The sequence below is a fragment of the Sus scrofa genome, chromosome 4, assembly GCF_054392235.1.
Source record: "Sus scrofa isolate SSC_HxYL_T2T_F1_AM1 chromosome 4, Sscrofa_HxYL_maternal_Yorkshire_Landrace_v2.0, whole genome shotgun sequence".
NCBI classification, from domain to species: Eukaryota; Metazoa; Chordata; class Mammalia; order Artiodactyla; family Suidae; genus Sus; species Sus scrofa.
In genome coordinates this window covers 2,463,104-2,484,627 of record NC_139386.1, presented here as the reverse complement: position 1 = coordinate 2,484,627, position 21,524 = coordinate 2,463,104, and the positions used below count along the sequence as shown (strand labels likewise).

Here is a 21,524-nt window from a genome sequence, read left to right as displayed (position 1 = left end):
CACCTGCCCCAAGGTCACATAGCAACTAAGGGCTAGATCTGGAATTTCACCCCAGCCCCACAAGCACAGATCTTTCTGGAGAGCCTCCGGCATGCCTGGCATGGGCTGGGGTGGGCCTCCGACAGCCCAGCCTGTCCACTCCCTTCTCCCCACACCGTCCCTTGGGCCCTTCCTCACGCCCAGCACGCCCTCTGTGGGGTCTGGCTTGTCTCCTGGGGGACCCCCCCAGGTGTGTGGGGGGTATACCGTCCCAAGGGCACCGCAGGGATCCTTCGAGGTGCCGCGTGCAGCCAACGGGAAACCAGGAAAGCAGCTTTTCCCGGGAAGCCAGGGCTCGGTGCACGGACCAGACGTCTGCAAAGCTTCCTCTCTCGCCTCCGTCACCCTGGGCCCCCACTTCTTGTCCTCCTTGAGGGGGTCTCTGGGAGAGGCTGGGGGTGGGCAGAGGCCTCTGGCGGGGAGAAGGGAGTGGACGGAAGGTTCTGGAGCCATTGCAGAGGGTGATGGACGGAGGGAAGGCGTCGTGGCTCTGGTGTAGGTAACTGAGCTCTGGGTTCTAGGGTCCTTTCTACCCTCAGCCCAGCAAAGGCCTGCTCTTTGGGGGCCTGATGTTTGGGGGAAGGTGCGAAGCCCTGGGAACGGGGGACAGGCTGTGGGGGTCGGGGAAGGAAGGAGAGATTTTTTTTTTTTGTCTTGTCTTTTTAGGGCCACACCTGCAGCATATGGCAGTTCCCAGGCTGGGGGTCAAATCAAAGCTGTAGCCGCCGGCCTCCACCACAGCCACAGCAATGTAGGATCCAAGCTGTATCTGCGACCTACACCCCAGCTCACGGCAACGCCGGATCCTTAACCCACTGAGCGAGGCCAGGGATCGAACCTGCACCCTCATGGATCCTAGTTGGGTTTATAACCCCCTGAGCCACAGTGGGAACTCCGAGCGAGCACATCTTGCAGGGAAAGCCCGTCTGAGGGAGCACTGGGCGGGCCCTCATCTGGGAGATCTGCTGAGGGCCTCGGTCCCCAGGGCCCCTGACTCAAGCCTCCTGGGACACCCGGTAGGGAGTGTCCGGTGAGGCCAGGCCCCCCCGACCTCTCCAGGCCCTGTGGCCCCTGGTGCAGGCCAGGCTCCCTCCTCACTGAGCCAGGGTGGGGCTGCCCCTGACCCCATGGAGACCGCTGGACAGACGGGCAGATGAGGTCTGGGCAGTGTCACGGCCCAGGTGCCTGGCCAGGGCCGAGGGCACACACCCCCTCTGTGTCCAGTATAGGGCCTGTCCCCTCCGCCTGACCAGAGGGAGCAGGGACCACTGAGTGACTCATACCCAGCCCAGTCTCTCCCTGGCATGCAGCTGTCTCCTGCCTCCTCTCTGCCAGGCTTTGGGGCCGGGGCCAGCCCCGTGCTGGGAAGCGCAGGGTGCTGCTTCCTGGGCCATCGCAACCCTTCGTCACCCTTCTCTCTCCTGCCCACACAGCGGGCTCGCCTGTCTCGCTGTGTGACTCAGGACAGCTGTCTGACCCTCTTTGGGCTCATGAGGTGGTGAAGGAGGTTCTGGACCTGGAGACCGTGTGTGGCCCTGGGGGCACTCAGCTCCCCTAAAATATGCAGCTGGAGGAGGAAGCAGCTGCCACAGAGCCGCCGTCCACATGTGCCCTGGGTCATCAGCCTCATTCCACAGCCCACAAGGCGGGGCTGGCTCTCCGTCCATTCCTCCCGCTCTGTGACCCCCTCACCCAGCTTCCCTCTGGTGGTGGGCAGACAGGGACCTGGAGCCAGGCGCTGTCTTGAAGGTGGCCGAGCTGAAGAGGTCAGGGGCTTCCCGGCTCTGTCACTCTTCTCTCCAGGACATAGGGAAGCTGCAGCCCCTCTGAGCAGCTTTCCAGGATTGCCAGCTCTGGGGCCGGCCAGCCCTCCGAGGGTCAGGTGGCAGAGGCGACTGGGAGGTCCCCTGCCCGCCTGGGTCCTGGCAGGCGGCAGACGCTTCAGGTGCCTCTCCCAGGCCAGCAGCGCCACCTGGTGGCTCCAGGCCCCCAGGACACCTCGGGCCACCAGGCCTTCCCCAGGGATCAGTTGGCGGGGGGCGGGCGCCGGGGGCCAGCCCGGGAGGTGCTGGCCCAAGATCACTGGCAGCTCCAAGGGCCCAGGCATCCTGCCCGGGCCGAGGCCAGAATGTGCCCCTCACCGCCATGTGTGCGGTATCAGGAGGTGCCAAGACGGCCCAACCAACCCAGAGGGGTGAGTGAGAATGGAGAGGCCTCCGTCGCTGTGAGCGGATTGTGTGTGTGTGTGTGTGTGTGTGTGTGTGTGTGTGTGTGGCCCAGGCGGGGGGTGGAGGTGGGTGGGTGAACTGTTGGGGGATTTAGGGGAGACCCTCAGTCATAGCTGTCGCAGGAAGATAAAGGACGCTGTGGAAGGAACGAAGGGAGATGCACTGTTCCTTCCTTAGCTCCGTTTAATCAGTTACTGACGGCTGAGCACCCTGGCAACACACACACACACACACACGCAACAATGCACATGCACACATACACAAAACTCACACACACAACAATATACATACCTAAAGATACACAGGCACAGCAACACACACACACATGCATGTACACGTATACACAGGTACCCCCATGAATACACACAGACGCCCCACGATATACATACACATGTACACACAACACACATGTCCATAGCACGATATACACACAGCATATTTGCCTACACAGCAATAAATGCATATACAGCACACATGCATATATACACACACACCTACACACAACCCAGATCCACACACGCACCTGTGCTTACCTGTGCACTCACGCAATGCACACCGACACACGTGCATTCACACACACACACACACACACACACACTCTAATATGTGCATACACAGTGTTCACACACCACGCACATACACACAAGAGGGTGTAAATTGTCCCTTCTATGGCAGAAGAGGAAACAGACTCAAGGACAGCGTGTGACTCACTAAGGCCCGAGAAGCTGGCGAGGCCAGGGGCCTGGCATGGGCAGGACATACTTCTACCCCCGCCCTGGGCTCTGCTGTGGCACCCGCTCTGTGAGCCTCTGATGTGAGGGTCCCGGGAGCTGCCCCCATGGCTTCGCTCTGGGGAGGAAGGCTGGAATGGGGGCTCAGAGCCCTGGACCTCACCCCCATGGATCAGAACTTGACCCTTGACCTCGGTGGGCCCCTGGGAGGGGTCCCCGTGGAGGCGGGTGGGGCAGGAAGAGCTTCACAGTTCCCAGGACTGCTCCACATTGCGGGTCCCCAGGCCACCGGTACCGTCTGGACGCCTGGAGACCTCAAGGCTCAGGTGCATTTCACCCCATGGGCCCTGGGGAGAGTCAGTGGGTCCTGGGTCCTGATGGCTCAGGGCTGGCAGGTGATTCTGCACCTGGGCAGCTCCTCCCCTGAGCCACCCCTTCTTCCATCTGGGACCCCTGTTGGGAGCCCCCACTCACCTTCCCTGGCTCTGGGTGGGACTGGGGAGCCCAGGCTTTTTGAGGCCAGCTCTCTGCCCAGGACCGGGGCCCGAGCATTGGCAGGGTGGGGGGGTGGGGGACTCAGACAGAGGGTCTCCTGTTTCGGCTTTGCACTGAGGGGCTCATACCACTGGCAGAGGCCCCTTGTTCTAAGCTCTGTGTTACAGGCAGGGAACAGGCCAGGGCAGGGCAGGGGTGCGGCTGGGGTCAAAAGGGACCTGGAGGGACTCCTATGTCGTGTCTCGAGGTGGCAGGGCTGTCTCAGTTCTGGGGGCAGCTGCAGTCTGGGTAGCAGGCTCCCACCTACAGACGACAGAGCCAAGGCTCAGAAGGGCCGAGTCAGCAGAACTGCGGAGGCGCTGGACCGAGACCAGTGCGTGTGGTCCACACCCCTGGGCCTGTTCTTCATCTGTGAAATGGGGTGAAGAGCCCTGGCCTTGCCATCCCTTCAGGCGCTCAATACCTGAAAAACTCCCAGCAACACAACCTCAGGAGAGGCTCAGCCCGACGGCCCCTCGGTGGCCAGGTTGGCAAGACAAGGACCAGGAGGGAAGAGGCTTGAGCACTGCCTCCTCCATGAAGCCCTCCCGGAAGCCCCTTTGGGCTGGTCCCACGTGGTTTGGTGGCTGTGAGCTCCCACCACCTGGCCGTGTCCCCAGGCTGCATAGAAGATGCCACCCTGGGAAATGCTGCATGTCCACACCACCTTTGGAACCGGGATGACGGGGGGTGGGGGGGAGTGAAAAAGTGGGGAAAAACAGTGTGGGCCCCCTGGGGGCTGGGGGGGTCCAGGCCGCTGAGGCGCAGGGGTCCATTCTGGAGGGCGCAGCTGGGCCGTGGCGGGGAGGGGGGAATTGGTCAGGCTGGCCCCAGGGGAGGAGGGCAGAGGGGTCGGGACCTCACCGAGGAGGTCGGGCTGGGCAGACTGGCAGGGCAGTGGGCCCGCTAAGCCTGAGAAGAGAATGGGGCGCCCTGGGGAGGGTGCCAGAGTCCTGGGCCCTCCTCCTGCCAGTGGGTCTGGGGAGGGCCCAGGTGGCAGAGAGTCGTGTGGAAACAGCGGGGCGGGAGTGGTGGGAAAGCCAGGGACGCAGCAGGGCCCGGCCTGGTGGCAGAGGAAGGGAGGCCATTTCCAGGCCTGTCCAGCCCTGGTGGGGCAGCCCCTCCCCTCTGTCCCCATCCCCCCCAACTCCTGCCCCTGGGCACCGGGGGCTTTGCTGACCCTCAGCCCCTCCCTGGCCTACAGCTTTCCTCAGGGGCTGGGGGTGGCCGTGGCCTTGGCCCTGGGGTCAGGGGTGCAGGTGGGGCATTTTTAAGGTGGCACTGGTTAGCCTGGGATCGGTCCCAACCCCTCACCCAGCCTCGTTTTCCTCTCTGTGAACGGGGAGCAGATGCCCCTCGGGCGTGGGGACGGCCACTGTGGGTGGGCGGGCATGAGGGGTGCTGGCCCCGTGTCTCACACCTGCTCCTGTGCTCCCGTGTCCCAGGCTCAGGGAGGGGAGGGCCTGGGGGGCCACTGAGAGCCTCCGGAGGGACTGAGGGACGGGGAGGGGCAGAAGTGCGGGTGAAAGGCAGGAGGACACCAGGCGGGGACATCCGTCTCTGAGGCCCCCTCTTCTGCTCAGGCCTCCGAGGCCTCCAGGAAGCCAGGGCGGGCGCCTGGCGACATTTCCTGCTATTAATGGAGCTCAATCTAAACAGGCCCTAATATTTACCTCTAGACGCCTCCGGCCGCCGAGGGTGCCAGACAGCAGAGTGATGAGGCCGTGCAGGCAGCTCCCTTCTCACCCTGAGCTTCCCTGGGGCCGTGTGGGGCGGGAACTGGGGGCCTGGAGGCTCAGGTTAGAGCCCCCTCCCAGACACCCAGAGCCTCAGTTTCCCTGTCTGGGAAATGGAGGTGACGATCCAGCTTACGGGGCAGTTCTGAGAACAGGACAGCTCAGCCGCTCTTTGTAAGTCGTGCCTCAGTCCCTCCTCTCTCGCTGGCGCTGGGTGTGTACCAGCTGACTCTCTCCTCCCTCTCCCTCCAGATCATACCTTTGGTGATCCGACCGGGTGTTGGGGCACATCTGGATGCCCTGCCCTCATCTATGTTCTCCCTCTGGGCAGGCGGAGTTGGGAGCAGGATGGGGCAAGGACCCATCATGCTGCTGCTCTGCGCCCCACCCCAGCTGCTGTGCCCATATGCTGCCCACACCTCGACTCCCGCATCCCTCCAACCAGCCCCTGCAGGGGCCCTACCCCTGCCTTCAGCAGCGATGACGAAACCTCGGACCCAACACCACATCCCACCCTGTGGAGGCCCCCACGCCTTCCACAGGACAGTGAGGGGAGTCGGGGCTTGAGCAGGACCCCCCCTTGGCTCGGTGCCCCACGGCAAGCCCCGCCCATCCACCAGGGTGCTGAATTGAGGGCACAAGAGAGTAAACAGGTTTAATTCAGGACCAGGACTCCTCGTTAAGAAGAGTGTTTACATCAGATATAAATACACACGCCATCACACGTTGCTTGGATTTTTCAAAAGTCTGGGAGGGAAGGCCGCGTGGAGGGGGACGCAGAGACCTCACACCCTGGCCCCGAACAGCCAAGGACAGTCCCAGCCCGGACTCTGGGGGTTCCTGGGCCTGGGGCCCCACGGAGGAGAGGAGTGCGAGGGAGTCAGTGGTCAGGGGCCAGTGTCTGAGGGGGTGGGGGGGCCAGGCAAGGTCACGTGGGTGCATCGCATGCCCCCAGCCCCCGCCCACCAGCTGCAAGGCCAGGAAGAGGGTGAGGAGTGGAGGGTGGGGAACGGAGGCCCAGTTGGCGAGGGTTCTGCGTGGGCTCCATCGACAGCTCTGGCAGGTGTGAGGCCACCCCGCTCAAGCTGGGGTGGTGGGGGCCTCCCCTGGGCCCTGGCGTCTTTCCCCCCCAAGGATAGACGGTGGTTTTGCACATGCGGACAAGGGGAGAGGGCACAGGCCCCCCTGGGGCTGGCCCATGGACCCTCACCTCCGGAGACGGTGGGGGTGAATGAGGCAACGGAGTGAAGCAGGGCTGCAGAGTCGTGGGGCCCAGCAGGTGCCTGGTCAGACCCACACTGGCTCGCCTCCCTTGGAGACTCCCTTCTCCCAGGGGAAGGGATTGTTCCAGAAGAACTGCAAGCCCTCCACCCCCAAGCACAGCAGTCAGCTAGTGTCAGCCACTCACTCTTTAGTAGGAATTAGAGTGAGAGCTTGGGTTGGGACCAGGGCCGCTGACCCTGGAGGCAAGTCCACAGGTGGTGCTAGGCTGGGGCAAACACCTGACAGTGGCCTGCCCCCCTCTGCGGTGTGACTGCCCAGGTGCCAGCTTGCAGGCCAGGAAGAGACGAAGCTCTGTTGGAGACTCCTTGCCTGAACACCCACCATTAGTGCCACCCCCTGGGGCCAGCGTCAGCCTGCTCCGTGCCCGGGCCCTCCTTTCCCAAGAGCCAGGCCCCTTCCTGAGCTGGGAGATGGGGGAGGCTGGATACGGAGCCCGGTGCCCAGTCAGGGCCAAGGATGGCGGTCCTAATGCTGACAGCCACAACCCTCGCTTCTCGAGCATCCGGGCCAGGAAGCAGCTTTGTGCTGGGGGCCCAGCTCCACCACCACCCCACTGAGCAAGACTTGGACTCCACTGGGCTCCAGCACCCCCCACCCTGGCCACCCCACAAGGTCCTGGGGCCAGAGGAGCTGACCTTGCCACGGGGCTCCAGCAGACATACTGGCCTTACAGCACCCAGGTTCTCACTCTACGGCCCTGGCAAGGTCCCTTGCCTCTCTGAGCCTCAGACTCCCCATCTGTAATATGGGAATATAAATGGCCTTTCCGCCCCCCATCAGGCCTCACCTCAGGACCCTGAGCTTGGTCAGGGGCCAGGGCTCTCTTCCTGCAGCCACCGAGTGTGTAGGACAGCTCTCGGGAGACAAAAGACAAGCCTAGGGCTCAGAGTCCATCTCACCTGTTTCAGTGGTGGTGGCCACGTGTGAGCTGGAGCCTGGTGGCTGGAGGTGCCTGGGAGGCCCAGAGCTCCTCTCCCGTGACAGTTGCCCCCCGCCCCTGCCACTGCAGACTAGGAAGGGCTCGTGGGAGCTTGGATGTTCAGCAGAAGACACATGGAGGCAATCCCCGAGTCCAGCTCAGAGGAGGCGACCAGAGGCCAGAGAGATGCTCCCTTCCTGGGAAAGGCAGGGAGCGTGACGGGCCAGGCGAGAGGGAGGAAAGGCCTCTGTGTGGGGACCCCGGCAGGCCTGGGTTCCTGTCGCTGTCTTTGCCCCTGGTTGCTCATTCACAGGATGGGGCCACAAGCCCTACCGTGCTTCTGGGGCAGTGGGCAGGGTCTTCTGAGACAGTTGCTGGGCTGGGGGCTTTGGGAAGATTTGAGCGGTCTCCATGGGGCAGGCATGGGGGCGTTGGAGGAGATGGGGCTGGGTTTTGATTCTGACTTGGGCCCCGGACGTGCCACTTAGACCCTCCTACACGGCGTATGGGCAGAAAATCGTCTCTCCTCTGTAGAGTGGCTTCTGCTTCAAGTGTCAGCCCAGAAGCCCCGGTGCTCACGACCCAGCATCCCATGGTGTCCCGCCTGCTTTCCGTGTGATCCGTGGCTCCTCAGGTGGGGGTCCTGCAATCGTGAACACCTCAGGCGACATTCGTGTCCTTGGACTTGCTTTCTGGTCTTGTTCTTCTCTCTCTGTGGGGAGGGGGCCTCTTCAGTTACCTTTCTGACCCTCTTCGAAACTCCCAGAACCTAAAACACCCTTGTCTCTGTTCTCAGGAGCCCCTGCTGGGTGGGGAGAATGGCCCAAGTGAGAAGCAGCTCCTGGCTACCCCCTCTGAGCTTTCCAGGGACACAGCACATACCCTAGGGATGTCAACGAGTCAGCATTCAGACCACCACACCCTCTCGAGTGCCCATGGCAGACATTGCTAATCAATCATAGCACAGGGGCCTCAGACTCTTCCTTCCTGCAGTGCACTGGGAAGCCATCACCCATCGATCAAGGTGAACCTGACGTGCCACCCGGGTGGAGCAGGTGTCCGCTCTGTCCCTGACCTGGCACGCCCAGCCCAGTCTTGACCTTTGGTCCCCTTGCAGAGTCCTGCGGACTAAGCCTCAGGCCCATTAGCCAGGGCCCGCGAGGGGGCTTGAGGTCTGGTGCTGAGGATGTGACGGTGGCCTGGGCCCTTGGCGCTCTGGAGCGTGCTGACCGCGTCGCAGCTGTTGGGCTCATACTCCACTCCGTGCCGGCGGAAGAGGCTGCGGACAGTGGCCTGGAAGCTGCTGGTGACAAAGCAGTAGACGATGGGGTCCATGCAGCTGTTGAGGCTGCTGAGGGTCACGGCCACGTGGTAGGCCACGAGGCTGGCGCGGGGCGGCGCGTCGGGCCACAGGGCCACGGCCACCTGGCGGGCGTGGAAGGGCGTGAAGCAGACCAGGAAGATGACGAGCACGGTGAGCAGCAGCTGCATGGCCCGCACGCGGCGCTGGCGGCCCTGGCGCAGCAGGCCTGGCCGCGACAGCGCACACATGATGCGGCCCGTGAAGATGCTGATGACCAGCAGGGGCAGCAGGAACTCCAGGACGGTCAGCGCGAAGACACGGCAGCAGGGCCCGCCGGTGGCCGTCACGCCCAGCACGGACAGGGTCACGGCGCCGGCGGCCAGCCACACGCAGGCGCACACGGCTCTGGCGCAGGCAGGCTGGCGCCAGCGGCGGGACCCATCCGGCTGCACGATGGCCAGGTAGCGGTCCACGCAGATGCAGGTGAGGAAGAGGATGGAGCAGTGCATGTTGAGGAAGTAGCCAAAGACGTGCGGGAGGGCACAGCTGGGGCAGCCGCGGGCGCCGTAGAAGACAGCGAAGCGTGTGGGCAGGGACAGGCCCACCAGCAGGTCGGTCACCACCAGGTTGATGGTATAAATGACCGACGGCGTCTTGGCCCGGGTGCGGCAGCCGAAGACATACAGCGCCAGCCCGTTGAGCACCAGCCCCGCCAGGAAGATCACGCCATGCACGGCCATCAGCGCCAGCCACAGGCCCGGGAAGGCAGCGTACAGCTCCTCGTCCAGCAGGGCAAACCGGTGGAACAGCGGCATCTCCGGCATGCTGATGTTGGTCCACGCCGCCGGCGCCGTGGCGTTGGGGGCAGGAGATGTAGAGGGCATGATGGCGGCCAGCGCGAGCCCGGGGCCTGGAAGGAAGGAGATGGGGTGACCCTGGAGGCTGGATCCCACCTGGCTCACCTGCCCACGGAGCACCCCCATATTCCCACCTTGGTACCTCTGCTTGGCCCGGCCCTGGCGCCTGCCGGCGTGGAGTTTGGCAGCACGCTAGGGCTCTGAGCCTACTCCTCCCGTAGCGGGAGGTGAAGAGCCTTGTAAGACATCACCAGGACCGAGGAAGGCAGGGTGACCGGCATGGCACAGGTAAGATGATGGGCAAGAGAGTGGGGTTCAGCCCGGGCTCCAAGCCCAGTTCCTCCCTCCCTCGCTGTGCCACCTCAGGTAAGTTGCTAAACCTCTCTGTGCCTCATGTCCTAACCTATACCACCGGGACTGCAGAGCTGCTGGGAGGATTAACTAAGCACCGCGGGGCTCAGCGCACTGTTACTTGCTGCCAGATAAGCCACAGTTCTCTTTGGACCGAGCCAGGCCCACGGTTACCCCAGCCCGAGGCCCCTGTCCTCCAGGTTGCCCGCCTGTTCTCACCTCCTCCAAGGGTGGCACGAGGTCAGTGCCCCAGGCAAGGGTCCTTATAAGGGACCTTGCCCAGGAGGCTAGAATGGGGCGCGGTGAGCCAGCCCCCTGGCCACCCCGGTTTCTCCTCTGTCCTGACAGGCAGCCACCCTGCTATCTTGGAGGCCCACGACCGGGGGCTCGCTGGGGCTCGAGCCTGGAGCCAGGTCGCAGCAGCAGCAGCAGCAGAGCGGGTGTGAGTTAAACAGGCGCTGTGCTCCCTGCCTGGTCCAGCTCTGGTGGGCCCCGGCACAGCGGTGGGGGTGGAGGGTGGGGGGACTGGGCCAGGGCCGCCCACTCTGTTTAAGTTCCCGCCGCCGGGCTGTTGAACTTGCTGAGATTTATCCTTTTGTTTATAAATGAAGGGTTAACAGGCTCCCACCCCATCCTGGGCCAGGCTGATCCTCCTAATAAGGGCATTTCTGGCTTTTTCGGGAGAAAGGAGAAGGCTTGTGGGGAAGCAGGGAGAAGGGCTGGCACGTGGGTCACCCAGGCGGCAGGGTGTGCCCTCCCCCACCTGCAGCCTTCTGGCTGTGAACCGGCCAGGCGCTGCCCACTACCCCCCGGCTGGCTACTGCTCAGCCTCAGGCAACAGGCTCCTTCTGGCAGCTTCCACCTGGTGGCTGTCCTGCCCTCTGGGGGACTGGGGACCTGGGGACCTGGGGACCGAATGCCCAGCCTGGCGAGGGTAGGCACCGCAGGGGAGCCCCTGCCAGCTGAGGCTCAGGTCCCAACTTGGCCTGGAGGGAGGCCTGGCCCAGGCTCAGCTCTCGGGGTCCTCCGGGAGGGCTGGCCCTCTGCCCTGTATGCCCAGCCCCTAAGACACGGGGTCCGTGGATGTTTCTGTCGAATGGCAGCTCAGGGAGTCGGCGAGCCGGAGGGACAGGATGCCAGGGCAGGGAGAACTTCCCGTGAGCATGAGGGTGCAGCGAGGTGGGTGGTGAGGCTGGGCCGTGGGGCTGCGGGCTTCATCCTCTGGCAGAAGGCCCCCCCCCGGAAGGGGGAGATGGCTCCCCGTGCCCCTCCACTGCCATGGAAAACACCCCGAGAGGAAGGGCCCAGGGACTGGGGAGCTGGCCCGGACCCTCGGCCCACAGGTCTTTGAATTTCCTTCCACGTGCTTTTGGGCTTCCCAGTGTGTCTGCCGAGGTCTGAATCCGTGTCACAGACAGATGTTGATAAACATCCCTGAATGTTTCTTCCGGGAGAGAGTCCCAGGATGACGCCGGCCCGGGGACCCTGCCCTCCCAGAAAACTCTCCAGGGACAGGCTCGCACGCTGGCCGGCAACCGGCTAAAGGAGCTCGGGGGTGCGGGCCAGGCTTGTGGGCTTGGGGCCCCAGAGCAGGGGGCTGGGTGGGACGCCCCCGAGGCCAGCCAGGTGAGGACAGGGCGCCAGCCGCCCACGCTGATTCTCAGCTCCTGCTGTCAGCCTGGGCGCCAACCCCGCTCACACACTGAGCTCCCCCGGAAACTCCATGGACCCTGCGGTCACCTCGGCCCCACCCTGGCCCTCACCCCTGATGCCCTCCACCACCGTCTCCTGCCCTTTGCTCTCAGCTGAGCCTGGTTGTCTGCGTGTGAGACGCCCGCACAGCACCCCAGCCCCCCCGCGCATTGCTGATGCGCTGGTCTAACGGCTCGGGGACCACTCTCTGGGCATCTGGTCACCATCCCTTGTTTTGAAAGATGAGGATTTCAGATGGTGAGAGTCCCTGGACCCTGCACTCGGCCAGGGCAGGTGGGCCTCTCTACGGCCTCGGGAACCCACTGTCCAGGGCCCCCGCCCCCTCGGGGCAGGGAAGGCGCTGGGCTGGAGGTGTCTGGGCTGAGCAGCTCCCCACGGCCTCCGAGAGACACTCCCACTCTGGGCCTCACTTCCCCATCGGTCTCCACTGCATCCTTGATGTTCCATGAGACGGGTCCCCTACCCCCCGAATCTGCTTTGGTCAAGCGTGTATCCTCCCCCTGCACCCAGACCCCCAAGCAGAGTGGCCCCCCTTCCATGCCCTCAGCGCCAGCCCTGCGCACCCCCATGCTCCTGCTTGCTCTCCCGCAACCCTGTCTACACCAGGCCCCACACCCTGGCTGCCGCTCCCGTGGGAAGATGGGGCTCGGGGCGCTGTCGGATGTCACAGCAGGTGGCAGCAGGGTGGTGGCCATGGTGAGGAGTGTTTGAATAGTAACAGCGGCCAGTGGCGGTGTGGGCCGGGGGCAGCCCCACTCACCACCAGTCACGTCGGGTGTGGGTCCGCCCCTGTGAGCCCGCACCTCCCCGCCTGCGAAGTGAGGGAACAGCAGTGCTTTCTTTCTGCAGCTTCTGGGACACTCGGGGAGGGAGAGCCAGGACGCGAACCCCGGTCTGCCTGGTGGGAGCCCACAGCCAGGGTATCTGTCCTGAGGGAGGGCGGGGACCTGGGCAAGTGGCCCTCCCCACGTGCCTGCCCCTGCTCTGCCTGGAGATGTGGCCTGGAATGAGAGCAAAGGAGAGAAGGTTCTGTCCCTTGGTGGGGACCACAGGACCCCGGCCCTCATAGCCAGTCTGAGCGGGGAGGCACAGAGCTGGCCCTCAGACACGTCCCACGTGGCGAGCACGCAGAATCCCAGAGACCTAGGTTCCTGCCCGGCTCTGCCACTCCCTGGCCCCTGGACCTTGGCTAGCGAGTGAGCCTTGCTTGCCTTGTCTGTTCAGTGGGGTCACTAGTGCTTTCCACAGCCTGAGGGGGGAGGCCTGGCTCTGGTTCCAGTGAGGAACAGTGGACCCTGCAGCCCAGGCCTGCTGGCCGGAGCCCAGGGGGCAGGGGCCACCACCTGGAAGTGCTACACCGTGCGGGGCTCAAGGCCCAGAAACCGGGCCAGGGCAACTGTCCCCTTCGCCCTGTCTACCAGCCTGGCACTGCCCACCACCCTGGCACACACTCGGGGCTGCGGACCTGCTCTCCGGGCTCAGGGTCGGTCAGTGGAGCAGACACACAGTGGGGTGAGGGGCCTGGCGTGTCACCATCCAGAGGCCCGGCTCTACCCTGGGTGCCCCATCCAAAACCTGGTTCCATCTCAGAACAGGGTGTGACCTCAAAGTCCCTGAGCCTCAGTTTCCTCGTCTGGAAAGTGGGCAGAATTGGAATCCACTTCTGAGGTTGGACCAACACATCAAGAGGTAGGTGGCACTGGAAAGGAACTGAGAGGGTTTCGGCTGGTGGGGGATGGGAGACGGGCCGATTACAAGCCAAGGTGAGGTTAGGTCGAGGGGGCCCCTTTGGAGCACAGCAGGAGGGCAGCAGGGCAGGCAGGTGGGCCTGGCCCATGGCCTTGCAGGTGAGTCCTGGTCCCGCATGGACCGAGCAGCTGTGCGGGAGGGAGGGGCGGAGCCCAGGGCTGTGCGCCCCGTCAGCCCCCACCAGCCCCTTCTCTCCCCCACTGGTTTCTGGCTCTGGGGGTTCCCTCTCCCTGCATCTTTTTCTTCCTCTTTCTCCTCCTGCCCTCTTGGGAGGGATGTCAGGAGCTCCTCCACTGCCCAGGCCGCCCAGGCCTCGGTCTCCCCATGTCCGCAAAGGGCAGGTGCTCTGAGTTGCACTTGGCCCTGAAGTGCTCCGAGGCTCGAACGCCTGCATCTTCCAGAACATCTCTGCTGCCCCTGTCTCTGTACCTTCTGACACAAACCCGCACGACTGCTCTTGAGAGCCCTTTCCGGGAGCAGGGCCGAGGGATGGGGAGGGAGGGCTGGGGTCTCTGGGGTCTGGGGTGGGGACACAGGCTGAGTTCTTCCCAGGACAGGAGGAGCCCTGGGGACCTCCAGGCAGGAAGCCCCTGCACCCCCACTGTTGGTGCGATAAAGTCCTTTGGTGGCTTGGCTCCGCCCAACTCCTAGTCTCAGGTTTGGGTTCCTGCAACTCCCAACCCCAGGCTACCCCTGGTGACAGCCTCCCCCAGGCTACAGTGATTGGTCACAGGTGGCTTCATGACCCCAGCCTGGCCAATCACTACCAGCCCTGGGGCTTTGGCTGGCAGCTCTCTTCCCCGGGGTTGCCAGGCTGGTCAGATGTGACTCGAGCTGCTGATGGTCATATTCCTCTAGAAGAACCCCACCAGGAGGAGAGACTAAGACCTCCTGGGATAGTTCAAGCACCTGGATCCAGCCCTGCCTGAAGCCAATAGTCTGGGACTTGTTGGTTATCTCTCTCTTAGGTAAAGTTACTTTGAGTGGAGTTTCTGTCCCTTGTGACTAAAATAATTCTGACTATACCTTCTTATTCACCAGTCAGCTTTCTTTAGTTTAGATGTGCCTCTTCTTTCAGAGAGCCCTCCCTGATTGCTTCAAGCAGATGTGCTGCCACTTCTGGGCCCTCACAGCATTGGTGGCTCTGTCATTGCCTAGCCACGTGTCCAGGTAAATTTTTGCAGGGGAGGCCGGTACACTCACATTCAGTTTATGTCAAAGGGGCGAGAGAATGAATGTGGAAAACTCAGCTTGCCTTCCTCTGAGGACGGGGAACTTGCTACCTATCGGGTTAGCACCGTGCATTGCAAAACTCTCTGACAGTAAGGAAGGGCTTCGTATACTGTAGCCTAAGCCGGCTTTCTCTGCCCCGAGCCAAGAGCCCCCGCCTCTGGTGGATATGCCTGCTTCCTCTGCCCCCTCCCCCTCCCTGCAGTGAGAATGACCTGGGGAGAGACATTTGGCTTCCTCCTGTCATGGGAGGAAAACATTCATCCACGTTTTATGAATGAGGATGCAGGACCCAGAGACAGGGAGCTTCAGCAGCTGGCCTGGGCTTGTGTGAGGCTGAGCTGACCCGGGCTGACCCCTCAAAGCACCCCAGGAGCACTCTCCACGGGTGTCTAGGGCGCCTCCTGCCTCACAGAAGCCTGGGCTTCACTCTCCTCTACCCAAGAGCCTTGGAAGCCCAGCCCTTCCCATTTCCGGGTGAGGAGGCTGAGGACTAGGGAGGGGAGAGATGAGCCCCGTGCTGAGAAGGCAGGTCCAGCCCAGGCCCAGGCCCGACACCCCCTGCCTGCCATCCCTCTATTCACCCATGGCTCCCCGATGGGACCTGAGCACTGGGGGCCATGGCTCTGCCATCCAGGGTCTCCCAGGTGGGACAGGAGGCCCCCCTAGCTGGATGCTAGGCACAGTGACGGGGGAAGCACAGGGAGGTGGGATCAGGGAAGGCTTCCTGGAGGAGGCGATGGACTCAGCTGATACGGAAGCCTGGGTGAGCTGCCAGGGGAACATAGATGCTGGGGCCACTGCTGCCCTGACATGGCCCCGCACACTGTGCAAAGAGCCTGGAGTAGAGCTGGCTCACAGGGTGGGGGTGGGGGGCAGGCTTCTGGCTGGGGTGACCTTGTGGGCTTCCCTCCAAAGATTGTGTGCCACTGGTCGCCCTGCCTGGCCTTGGAGTGAGGGTTCTGACCCTGCAAGGGTCTTCCCTGAGCCTCAGCCTCTTCGCTTGTGAGGTGGGTTTGGGGACTGCTGTGGGCCTGAGCTGTGACAGAGCACGTGGTGCAGGTGTGGCCAGAGGTGGGGCGGTGGGGGAGGGGACAGGGGAAGGATCTGCTGTCACTCATTGTAGGGCAAGGGTGGCACTTCTCCCCCACCCCTCCAGGTGTGCAGACGGAGAGCTCCGGGACCCCCGGGGGAGGCTGGGGGGGTGCGGTCACACCAGCCTGCAGAGATGGGGCTGCTGGGCCGGGGTCCCCCCCCTGGGAAAAGCCTGAGGCTCTGAGCAGAGCTGGGGGAGCCCTCTCTTCAGGATCCTTGCACCCCAACTGCATGACGGCGCTCCAGGCACCCTCCAAGCTCTGGGTCTTCGCCCAAGCTGCTCCCTCTCCCTGTCCCCCTCCTGCAGGATTCCGGCCCATTTTTAGGACTTCTTCCTGCGCTCAGCTCCTCAGGAGCCATCTCTGTCCTCCATGGCTGGCCCGGTGCCTGCCTGGCTGTTCCTCCCTCAGCATCCTGCGCTTCCGCCAGCCCACGACCACCCCACGGTGCCTCCCCCATCAGACTGCGAGCGTCTCGGGTGGGCCTCCCAGAACAGCCAGACACAGAGTGCCACCCGCCTCTCTCTCTCTGGTGGAGCCCAGCAGAGCCTGCAGGGCAAGGCCTGTTTCTCACCCAGCTGTTCGGCGCCCCCCGGCCCGGCTCCCCGGCACCCTCCTAGGGTCCCAGCGCCAGCCTGGAACTGGCTTCCACCCTCAGTTCCACTCTCACTACCCACCGATCTTCCCAGCTGAGCAGGGTTACCACCTCCTCCAGGAAGCCCCCCAGTCACCCCGCACGTCGGGTCTGTCAGCCCCTGTCACCCCCCTGCCGCCTGTGCTCATTAATGGTGTTTTGGTTCATCTCAGAGCCTCAGTCCCTTCACCTGTGCTGCTGAGGACGCTCTGCCCCGGGCCACACAGTGTGAAATTGGTGGAGCTGAGAATCAAACTCAGGTCCACCGGCTCCTGGCCCAGGCTGGGGGTGGGGGGTTGGGTGTCCAGGGTCGAGTGAGCATCTCTGGACCCGGGGTTTGGGCACAATCAGATTCTGGGCACACGGAGTACCTGGAAATGCCTGTGCCCCTGATGGGGTGACCCTCACAGGCTTCTGAGGCCGAAATAGCCATTATTGGGGAACCATCAGCCTGTTTATTTTCCTGATTATTCTTGGTTTCATAGCATATGCTTTAGAACATTGCCTGCTGTTTTTGGCTAGTCTGCGTCTCTGCTTGTTCCATCCAGGGACGTCTGGGCCCTTACTGAGGCCTCCAGGGGGGCCGGACTGGCCCTGGGTCACCCCGCAGGTCCCAGGTGGCGCCAACCAGAATCAAGATCCCCAGCCCAGCCAGGCAGGGCTCCCTCCGCCCACCTCAGGGAAACGGGTCTCTCGTGGGTGTGGACGGAGCTCTGGGCACCTGGGCTCCACCATGCCTGCCCTGGGCTCGCGTTCTGCCATCCGAGACCTCTTGGCTGAGATCCTGTCTCTGATGGAAAAGCGAGTTTCTTGAGGAGGGGCAGCGCCAGGGACTGCCACCCCTGGGGGTCCTGTGGGTGTAGCCACCGGGCAGCCCCGGGTCACCCACCTTGCTCTGGTGGCTGCGGCTGCTGCTGCACCTGACTGCCCAGGCCGGCCCAGGGGCGGCGGGGTGGGTCCCGCGGCTGCACGGGCCTGACCTCTGCCTGGTCCCTCCGCCCGCACATCCTCAGCCTGGAACTTGGACGTGGCCCTCCTGCCTGTGGCACCTGCTGAAGTTTCACCCCCGCCATCCTCCTGGGCCCCTGGACACCCTCCCCCGGGAGAGAGCTGCAGTCCCACAGTTCATGGGTGTCTCTGAGATGACCCCCGCCAGGTCTCACTACTTCTCCCAAGATGCCCCCACAGGGGTGTGGCTGGTCCTACATCTCCAATGAGGAAATTGAGGTACAGGACGTTAAGTGGCCCGTCTGGGGTCACCCATCCGGGTGGGAGGAGGAGCTGGGATTTGAACTCTGCCCTGTGGACCTTCCTGCCTGCCCCACGCTGCTGGAAGTTTACCATGGCCTGGGAATCGGAGGTCTGGGGGCTGGCAGCTTGCCTCAGGCCACACGCCCCGTGGGAAGGTGGGGGCAACAGCGAGGACCATGTGCTTTGGGGGTACCAGGCCTGCCCTTGAGTTGCTGCTGGGGGCTAGAGGATGCCAGGCCATGAGGCTTCTGTGCTCGGGGCACCGTGAGAGGCCTGGGGCGGCCTGGGCGGCGGGGCAGAGCGGGCTCCGCATTTGCCTGGTGTTCTCTGCCCCCAGGCCGCATCCCGGGAGGCCCTCTGGCTCACCCAGCTGCCCACGCCGCTTGGCCTTCCACCTGCTTCTTTGCTCGCAGCCCACCCACACCCGCCAGCTTCATATTTATTTGTTTCCCGTTTCTCGTTTTGCCCTGACTGGACTGGCAGCACCGTGAGGGCCAGGATCTGGGCTGGGGTCCCAGCGCCAGCCTGGAATTGGCTTCCGCCTCCGTTCCACTCTCACTACCCACTGGCTGGTGAACAAAGAAAGCCCTCTGGCCTCTTCAAGCCTTATTTCCTTACCCGCAGGGTGGGCATGCCGAGGCCCACCTCGTCACCTCAGGTCACCCCAGGAAAGTGAGACCAGCCCACAGGCTCCCAGCAGGCGCTTGGGATACACCAACCCCCTCCCCCATATACCCGGGCTATAGAAGCAGAAGACTCTGCTTTTCCCGAGGCTCAGAGAGGGGCAGTGACTTGTCCATGGCCACACAGCCATGAGGGAAGGTGGCGCCCTGGGTGACCCTCTGGCTGGACGGACCAAATGTTGGCAGAAGAACACGGAGGCCAACGGGTAGGGCCAGCCGCCTGTCTGGGGTCTGCGAGCTCTTGCCACCGTCCCTCCGGTCCCTCCCGTTCCCAGTCCTGCCCCAGGACGCACAGCTGCTCCTTGTCTGCCCTGCCCAGCGCCCTGGCTACGGGCCAGTTCCCAGCCGGCCCTCCCCCTCGGGACCCTGTTCCCGCTGCCTTCTCACAGGGCAGTGACCGCCGGCAGGAGCCAGGCGGGGCAGTGCCAGCTGCGAGGTCCACGCGGGGGGCTGCATGGGCCGGCCGCCCTGGGCTTCAGTTTCTCTGTCCCTGCAAGGGCAGGACCTGGGCTGTGGGACGGCAGGAGCCGTGCCCCACCGGGAGCCTGTCCCCACAAGTCCCTCAACCCCCAGCCCTGCCCTGCCTGGGGGCGTGGGGTGGCCAAGGTCCCAGAGCTCATCAATGCCTCTGGGGCCCCCCAGCCTCCTTCCCGGCCTGGCCTCTGGGGAAGCTCTAGTGCCTTGACAGATGGGGACATCCAGGCACCCAGGGGTGACCAGTGAGAGCGCGGGAGGGAAGGAGGAAGGACAGAGGAGGGGGACTGGGAGCCCCGCAGCACAAGTGGCACTTGGGAGCTCTCCCTCCCCTCCCCACGCTGGGCCTGGGCAGCGGCAGCCACCTCGCCCCTCACCCCCGCGCACTGGCTCCCTGCAGCTGCAGAGTGGGACCCCAAAGCCCCTCTGGGGCTCTGAGTTCTGCTCTCCGGTGCCCCGGCCTTTCTCCGCCCTGCCCCTGCCTGCCCGGCTGGGGAGCGAGGTTGTGGGCACTGACTGTCTCAGGGAGGGGGGCTCACCGCACCTTCGCCCGCCCGGCGGCTGGAGAGGAGCCGCCTCCGGCCGCAGCTCCACAGGCCACTTACTCCTGCCGTGCTGGACGGACCGCGCCTTCCTGGGGCCTGACGTCAGGCCAGTGCTCGGGGCTCCTTTTGGGCAAAGGCAGCAGGGTGGGGGCGGGGTGGGGGCGGGGCAGGCTCGGCCCCACCCCCGCCGGCCCCCTGGGAAGCCTGGGTCCAGGGCCCTGGGGGAGGGAGCCTAGGGCGGCCGAGTCCAGACCCAGGAAACTGAGGCACCTGGGAGCGGGAGCAGGGAGGGAAAGAGAGGGAGGGCGGCTCCCTCCCTGGCTGGGCTGTCGGTCCCCCCAGCATCCTGTTGGGGGCGCTGTCTGGGCCCGGGAGAGCTCGCTGGCACTCACGCGTGGGAGGTGGGGGCACACGCAGATTCATTCCCTGCCTGGGAGGGTTCAAGGGCCCTGGGCTGCCTCTGGCCATCCTGGCTGCCCCTCGCCAGCCTGGGTTCCCACACGGCTTCCAGCTCTGCCAGTTCCGGCCCTGAGGGGCCTGTGTGTGCTCATGACTGTGACCCAGCGCCTGCAGTGTCTGGGCTTTTGTGTGTCCCCGGGGCGGATGTGGCTTCACGCAGGCCTGAGTGTGTTTGCGGCGCTGGCACCAGCCTGGTGCCACACGTGACCTGGCATAACCTCTATGAGTGGTGGTGGCTCTGTGGGACACATGGGGTCGGGCCCGTGAGAAAGACCTGGATGTGACAAGGGACGGGGGGTGGGGCAGGACGGCGGGTGGTGACCCACACCGGCCAAGGCCGGCTCTAGAAGTGGTGGCCGAGAGGGACATCCCGCCCCAGACAGACACCCTGGCCAGGGTGGAGGCTTGTGACCAGCCCAGGGGTCAGGGTTTTGGGGTCAAGGGTGCGGGCTGCTGGGGGCCCTGGCCAGCCTGGGGGCCATGGTCCAGAAAGCCAGGTAACAGGAAGCAGGACGGGCAGAGGGAGGGGGGCCCTTGGGCATGGGAAAGCCAATCAGGGTCCCTGTGAGTGGGAGCGGGGGCAGGGATGAGCCAGGAAGCTGGGGTGGGCAGGGAGCAGAAAGGGAACTTGACCCCGGGGGCTGCGGGGAGTCCTTGCAGAATCTGGGGGAGGGTGGTCCCAGCTGCCTGCCCCCCTCAGCCAGACCCCCACTGACATAGCCCCTCAGGCTGGCATCATCTCCTTAGCACATTGTCGTAACTTTCCGGGGGTGGGGAGCTGAGGTCAGAGAGGTGCGGGGGCCACTGGCCCATCCCTGTCACTGTCCCTGGCTGGGAAGCAGTGTGGATTCGGTGTTATTCCTGTGCGGGGTGCTGGAGGCGGCCAGGATGTTTGGGGGGGAGGATGGGAGCAGGAGGGCTGAGCCACACGGAGGCCCAAATTTTATGAGCTGGAGACGGCTATGGGCCGCTGAGTCACAGGCAGCACGGCCAGGCCTGGTGCCCACTGTGAGGGCTGCGGGCTTTAGCCTGGCACAGGAGGGCTGGTCCCCACAGAGACCTCAGAGAGGCTCTTGGGAACACGGCTGACATCCTGCACTGGGGGAGCGCTCCTTGCCCTTGGGGTTCTTCTCCGTAGTTCCCAGGGGTCCTGGGGTGGGGGTGCTGGAGCCCACGAGGCTCGGGGTGACTCTCCTGTGGCCCGCAGCAGAGACAAGAGCATAGGAGCAATTTTACCCTGGTCGCCTCCCACGAGCTGGGCCAGGCCAGGCCAGGCTGTCTGTGTCTGGGGTCAGAGGTCAGATGTTGGCCAAGTCAAGGGTCAAGACCCTTTCTGGGTCTGATGTGAGCAGTTTAGGGTGGGGCAGCCCTACCCGTCGGGAAGCCCTCTCTAAGCCACAGAAGCCCCGCCCTCCCTCTGTGTCTCTGTCGGTGTCTGTGTTGTGAGATTCCACGATGGCATCTCTAGGACTCAGCGCTCCCGGGGCCACTGCAGGGCCTGCCGTTCTGAGGGACTAAACCACAAAAGCAACAGCGAAGCCCAGGGCCCCCAGAGGCAGGTGGGGACACTCCGCGACTGCCAGGCCACTCCTGTCACCGGCCTGGTGCCTGCAGTGCCAGACCTCAACCAGCCCCCTCATTTTGGTGCCCCTGGAGGATGCAAACGCCGGGACTGCTGGCCCTGAGTGCTGCTGTCTGCGAGGCGGTGGC

The 21,524-nt window shown here is 64.2% G+C and overlaps 1 protein-coding gene across 1 annotated transcript; it reads right to left on the bottom strand.

Annotated features, from left to right (window-relative positions):
• Window positions 1–5,897: 5,897 nt before the first annotated feature.
• GPR20 (G protein-coupled receptor 20) lies at window positions 5,898–19,417 on the bottom strand. The gene is made up of 2 exons (XM_013996444.3): window positions 19,355–19,417; window positions 5,898–9,684 (listed from the first exon to the last, which is right to left on the bottom strand). Exon 2 carries the CDS (start codon window positions 9,656–9,658, stop codon window positions 8,600–8,602), a length of 1,059 nt encoding a protein of 352 aa, XP_013851898.1. The 5' UTR covers window positions 9,659–9,684; window positions 19,355–19,417; the 3' UTR covers window positions 5,898–8,599.
• Between the last annotated feature and the right edge of the window lie 2,107 nt (window positions 19,418–21,524).

What these genes read in the sequence shown, in the direction of transcription:
- GPR20 (XM_013996444.3), bottom strand. Translation starts at nt 9,658, where the DNA reads ATGCCCTCTACATCTCCTGCCCCCAACGCCACGGCGCCGGCGGCGTGG.